At 42.0% G+C, this 5,645-nt stretch overlaps 1 protein-coding gene and 1 long non-coding RNA gene across 2 annotated transcripts in view; one reads left to right on the forward strand and one right to left on the reverse strand.

Annotated features, from left to right (window-relative positions):
* LOC116692547 (uncharacterized) overlaps window positions 1-5,645 on the reverse strand; it is a 15,495-nt gene that overhangs the window by 9,023 nt on the left and 827 nt on the right. The window lies entirely within an intron of this gene.
* The window catches only part of prpf6 (PRP6 pre-mRNA processing factor 6 homolog (S. cerevisiae)), a 16,828-nt gene that overhangs the window by 3,434 nt on the left and 7,749 nt on the right, over window positions 1-5,645 (forward strand). Inside the window, exons 5-11 of the mRNA XM_032520920.1 lie at window positions 359-535; window positions 1,032-1,145; window positions 1,250-1,344; window positions 1,437-1,593; window positions 1,840-2,002; window positions 3,117-3,235; window positions 4,032-4,250. Of these exons, the coding sequence (XP_032376811.1) occupies window positions 359-535; window positions 1,032-1,145; window positions 1,250-1,344; window positions 1,437-1,593; window positions 1,840-2,002; window positions 3,117-3,235; window positions 4,032-4,250 (1,044 nt within the window). The remainder of the gene's footprint in view (window positions 1-358; window positions 536-1,031; window positions 1,146-1,249; window positions 1,345-1,436; window positions 1,594-1,839; window positions 2,003-3,116; window positions 3,236-4,031; window positions 4,251-5,645) is intronic.

The following is a 5,645-nucleotide window of genomic DNA, read 5'->3' on the forward strand; positions in this document are numbered from 1 at the left end:
AAGGTACCAGAATTGATTATAAGGTGCCTTTTTATAGGTACTGCTACCAATAAAAATGGTGCATAACCCTAATCTTTGCTGAATCAAAAAGGGAGCGAAAAGTTCAGCACTGACACTCTTGTCAATTAGAGGAGCACCAGGGGGAGGCAGAGTAACATGATTTTTTTCATACTGTATATTATATGTGACAGTTTGAGCAAATATGACAAAAAGTTATTTCTTATGGAATTTATTAGCTATAGCTTTAAAATGAGTGCATCCTATGATCATAGATAAAGGAGAAAAAAATGCTGCCATTCCTAGTTGTTTAACATCTCTCTTCCATCTGTCTTTATTCTCTCTGCTTTTCCTTTTTCAGAGGAAATTGTCAGAGGTGTCAGAGGAGGAGTGGCTGAGCATCCCTGAGGTGGGAGATGCCAGGAATAAGCGCCAGAGAAATCCCCGCTATGAGAAACTCACCCCTGTTCCCGACAGCTTCTTCTCCAAACACCTGCAGACTGGAGAGAACCACACTACTGTTGACCCTCTGCAAGGGGTCAGTATACATACATACGCACATCCACATACTGTAGACATCCATATGAAAACACATGATGTAGTTTTAACCTGCACCAGCAGGAGTCATGATATCTCACTGGAAACAAGCAAATAACGTTAACGGTTTAATTTATGCAGTTTGCAAATGCTCTTTTTTTCATGCAGTCGTGTAATCTAAGTGGATAGTAGTCCCTGCATAGTAGGGTTGGCAAAAACGTAAATGTAAACTGTTGGCCTGTTTGATGAGATGTCCGTTTCTGCCATGTACAGATTGCCTTTTTCAATTTTACATTATTCCAATGATTTCACCACTCAGTGTAGTTCAGCCCTGCAACACAGGAGAGTCTCGTTTACACTTACAATTTTCACAGGTATCATTCACAGTGCTGAGAAAAGTGTCATATGATCTTGGCCCATGTTTCATTACCTTTTTCACCGTGCCCAAATAATGCGTATAATGCTCCTCCATTATCACTGTTTCTTCTCTCCACTAGCTGGGAGGTCTGAACACACCTTACCCAGGAAGCATGACACCAGGGACAGGAGAGCTGGATATGAGGAAAATCGGTCAGGCCAGGAACACACTTATGGATATGAGACTCAGCCAGGTAACTAAGGGTCATCCTACTTTGTTCTGTTATAATATTGGTGTTGTTGATACATAGGATTTATTGATTCCTCTTAACCGTGTCTGGTTTTAATCAATCTTCAGGTGTCTGACTCGGTGAGCGGACAGACAGTGGTGGATCCTAAAGGTTACCTGACAGATCTCAACTCCATGATCCCCACACATGGAGGAGACATCAGGTAGAAAGACACTGGCAATAGAATTATTTCCTAGGGTGAATTTGTGTTAATAAGTTGTGTGTGATGGTTTGTATATGGTTTTGCATGTCTAGTGACATCAAGAAAGCCCGTCTACTTCTAAAATCTGTGAGGGAGACCAATCCCCATCACCCGCCTGCCTGGATTGCTTCTGCCAGGCTGGAGGAGGTGACTGGAAAACTGCAGGTGGCCCGGAACCTGATCATGAAAGGCACAGAGATGTGTCCTAAGGTAAAGGATGGTGGTCATTAGCTCATCCAGACCATAGATTGTGTTAAATGTATTGTTGTTTATCGGTTGATGTTTGGAGGAAGAAGCAAATTGAACCTGTCACAAAAATGATAGATAGCAACCTTTCAATCTGCTTTGCCAACTTTTTAGTTGAATTGCAGCTGAATAATACTATTCAGCTGAGCTGCAGTGGGGGAAATGGTCCATGCCTACCTGTGGATGTAAGCATTTTCCTTTGCCCACCAGAGTGAGGATGTGTGGCTGGAGGCAGCCAGGCTCCAGCCCGGAGACACAGCCAAAGCCGTGGTAGCCCAAGCTGTCCGCCACCTGCCTGGGTCCGTCCGCATCTACATCAGAGCTGCAGAGCTGGAGACAGACATCAGGGCCAAGAAACGAGTCCTCAGGAAGGGTAAGGCTCCCGTATTGTATTATCGAAGCAATGTTTCTGTCTGTTCACGTGAACATGAGCAACACAAATTGAGCGTTAATGCGACGATGACAGTTAAGTTTAGAAAAAATGATTGTGGTTTGGATTGAAACAATCCCAAGAAGCATTAGTGAGGTGAACGTTATTTGTTTTCCCCATAAAGCGACCGCCGCTCACTGTGTTTTAATGACAGTTCTTTACCTTTTTTGTGCTGATCCGATCCAATGAACCGTGAGTTTTGTAATCCGTTGCACCCCTAATTGATAGTTATATCAATTGTCAGATTGTTAGGAAGTCAAAAGATACGTTGCTGTTATGTTGCTATGAGAAGCTTTTTGTGTGCTTTCTCAGCAATGCATACATGCATGAATATGTAACAATTTCCCTGCCAAAAGGAAGATACTCATTTCTTCTTGAAAAGAAAAATTCAAAAGCAGCCTCCATCTGTCCATTGTCCCATTTCAAACACCCACACAGACAGTCCCCGCACACATGATATTGCATAAAAGATTTCATAAAGAATACATTTGACAGCTGTGGTTCTGGCTTCTCATCAAGGCCAGGCACCCTTTTTAAACCATGGTGTCAATGCACTTACACGCATGCATGTACACACACACACGCACGCACCCCCCGATATTTCCCAGCAGCATACTCCACTGACAGAGATGGATGTGGAGCTTCCTTTGTGGAAGAGCTCTATCCGTCTCTACATGTTCAGTTGCCTCTGCCTCTGCTTTTCTCCATTACAAACACAACACTCTGTCTTCCCACTAAGACACTATTGACTATTACTACTAGTGCAGGAAATGCAGTTTGGTGTTTGGTTTTATTGCCTGTGTGTTGACTGAAATCTAAAGTGTCTCCATTTCCCTTTTGCCACTGTACATGATGTCTTGCCAGTGTAAGTGTTGTTACTGTCTGTATGTTTTTGTTATTAAAAGCAAAAAAAACTTTAACGCCAAGCTCAAAGAATTAAAATGTTTGACAGTTTATCGCCTTGAGAAACACAAGGACATGCTTGCATACTGTAAATCATTTTGAATTAAAGTGTCAATGAATTGACTTAACAGTTGTGTAATTGTTACCCATGTAGCCCTCGAGAATGTGTCCAAGTCAGTTCGACTGTGGAAGACAGCTGTTGAGCTGGAGGAGCCAGAGGATGCCAGGATCATGCTTAGCAGAGCTGTGGAGTGTTGCCCTACAAGTGTGGAGGTACGCTGTCGTTTAATTTCCCTCCCTCCCCAACATGAACCATGCACATACAACTAAAGCGTTTGGTATACTCGAGTGCAACACTGTGCACGGGCCGCTACGAGCATGCACAGAGCGGTTTATGCTCAAGGCATTGTTTGTTGCAGTATTCTCCAAAACACCAGAAGTGTACAAACAAAATCATTTGTGAATAAGGAAGAAGTAGTAGAGAAGAAGAGAGTGAAAGTTAAGCAAATCAGGTTGCCTGGCAACAGAAGTAAGTTTATCCATGATAAACAAAGACTTACTTCGTAACATATCATTTATCTACTCTAGTCATTAACATGACAGTCATTTATCTCCAAATCGAAATGACACTTACAGTTGAACCAGCACATTAAAAACAGATAATAAAACGAGCACATAAAACAAGTATATTAAAAGCAATTAAAAACAAAAAAACAGTAACTATCAGGTGGGAAATTTAATACTTTTGTAAGTGGAAAGCTAATCTGAAGAGGTGTGTTTTGAATGTGTCCAGGTCAGTACAATCACAAATGTGTATGGGGAGGGAGTTCCAGAGGGAGGTGGCTGCAATGGTGAAAGCTCTGTCACCATTGCACCGCAACAGCTTGCGGAGCCTTCACCCTGGAAACAACAGCCGTGGTTATAATTTTATGGCTTGCACATCTCGTGCCGGAAAAACCGCAGCTGCCTTAAACTAAGCTAAACAGGATGCCACAAATTGCAATACAACATATACTGTAAATCATTGCACCTACCTCTATATCTAACTATTTATGTCTGTCCTCTCTAGCTGTGGTTGGCACTAGCCCGGTTAGAGACATACGAGAACGCACGTCGTGTACTGAACAAAGCTCGAGAGAACATCCCTACTGATCGCCACATCTGGATCACTGCTGCTAAGTTGGAGGAGGCCAACAGCAACACTCAGATGGTGGACAAGATCATTGACAGAGCCATCACGTCGCTGCGCGCCAACGGCGTGGAGATCAACAGAGAGCAGTGGATACAGGTGTGTTCCTGCAGCTTTCTGCTTACTTTGACATCATAGAGAGTGAGGTGGGTTTCCTACGGATGTGGGTGTCAGAGGGAAACTTCCTCCACTGAATAAATAAATTATTTTTGAAGGTCATAAGAAATTGGTACACTTTCAGGTTAGGAAATCTTTAAGGTTAAAGAGGACCGAAGCATTACTTTAAACTGCAACGGCTTTATATTTAATCAGTAATCGTACTGTATATATTACATTATTAGGTGTTTCTACTATATTTGTGTGTGTGTGTGTGTGTGTGTGTGTGTGTGTGTGTGTGTGTGTGTGTCTGTGTGTGTGTGTGGTGTGTGTGTGTGTGTGTGTGTGTGTGTGGTGTGTGTGTGTGTGTGGTGTGGTGTGTGTGTGTGTGTGTGTGTGTGTGTGTGTGTGTGTGTGTGTGTGTGTGTGTGTGTGTGTGTGTGTGTGTGTGTGTGTGTGTGTAGAAAGAGAAATAGAGAGATAATATTAGAAGTGACGATTAACTAGAGCATTTTTAAATGTACCGCCTTTGATCCAAATTGTCAGTGTCAAGGTCTTTTAATAAGTTACACTAGAAGTAATTCTAAGTTAACAATGTTTTTTTTTACTCTGTAACTGACATGTTTATAGATGCTGGGGTTAATCCTATAGTTTCAGTTTTCAAAATAACATGAAACAAAAAAATAGCGTCTGCAAAGATTTGGGCACCCTGCAGCAGTTTTAGCATGCACAGCCCCCTTTGGAAAGCTGAGACCTGACAGTGTCATGGATTGTTCTCAATCATTGTCTGGAAAGACAAGGAGATGTCAAACTTTAGGTTTTACGTGCCCAGACTCATCTGACTTTGCCCCAATAATAAGCACCATGGGTTCTTCTAAGCAGTTGTCTAGAAAACTAAAAATATTTGACGCTCACATAGCAGGAGAAGGCTATAAGAAGGTAGCACTGCGTTTTCAGATGCCAGTATCCTCTGTTCAGAATGTAATTAAGAACTGGCAGTCATCAGGAACAGTGGAAGTTAAAGCAAGATCTGGAAGACCAAGAAAAATATCAGACAGAACAGCTCGCAGGATTGTGAGAAAAGCAAGTCAAAACCTACAATCCATCCAGAAAGACCTGGCAGACACTGGAGTTGTGGTACACCATTCCACTATAAAGAGATACTTGTACAAATATGGTCTTCATGGAAGAGTCATCAGAGGAAAACCTCTTCTACATTCTTACCACAAAAATCAGCGTTTGAAGTTTGCAAATGAACATATAGACAAGCCTGATAAATTGTGGAAACAAGTTCTGTGGACCGATGAGGTTAAAATAGAACTTTTTTGCCAAAATGAGCAAAGGTACGTTTGGAGAAGAAAGGGCACAGAATTTATTGAAAATAACCTCTATCCAACT

Source organism: Etheostoma spectabile, chromosome 7, assembly GCF_008692095.1.
Source record: "Etheostoma spectabile isolate EspeVRDwgs_2016 chromosome 7, UIUC_Espe_1.0, whole genome shotgun sequence".
In the NCBI taxonomy this organism is placed as follows: domain Eukaryota; kingdom Metazoa; phylum Chordata; class Actinopteri; order Perciformes; family Percidae; genus Etheostoma; species Etheostoma spectabile.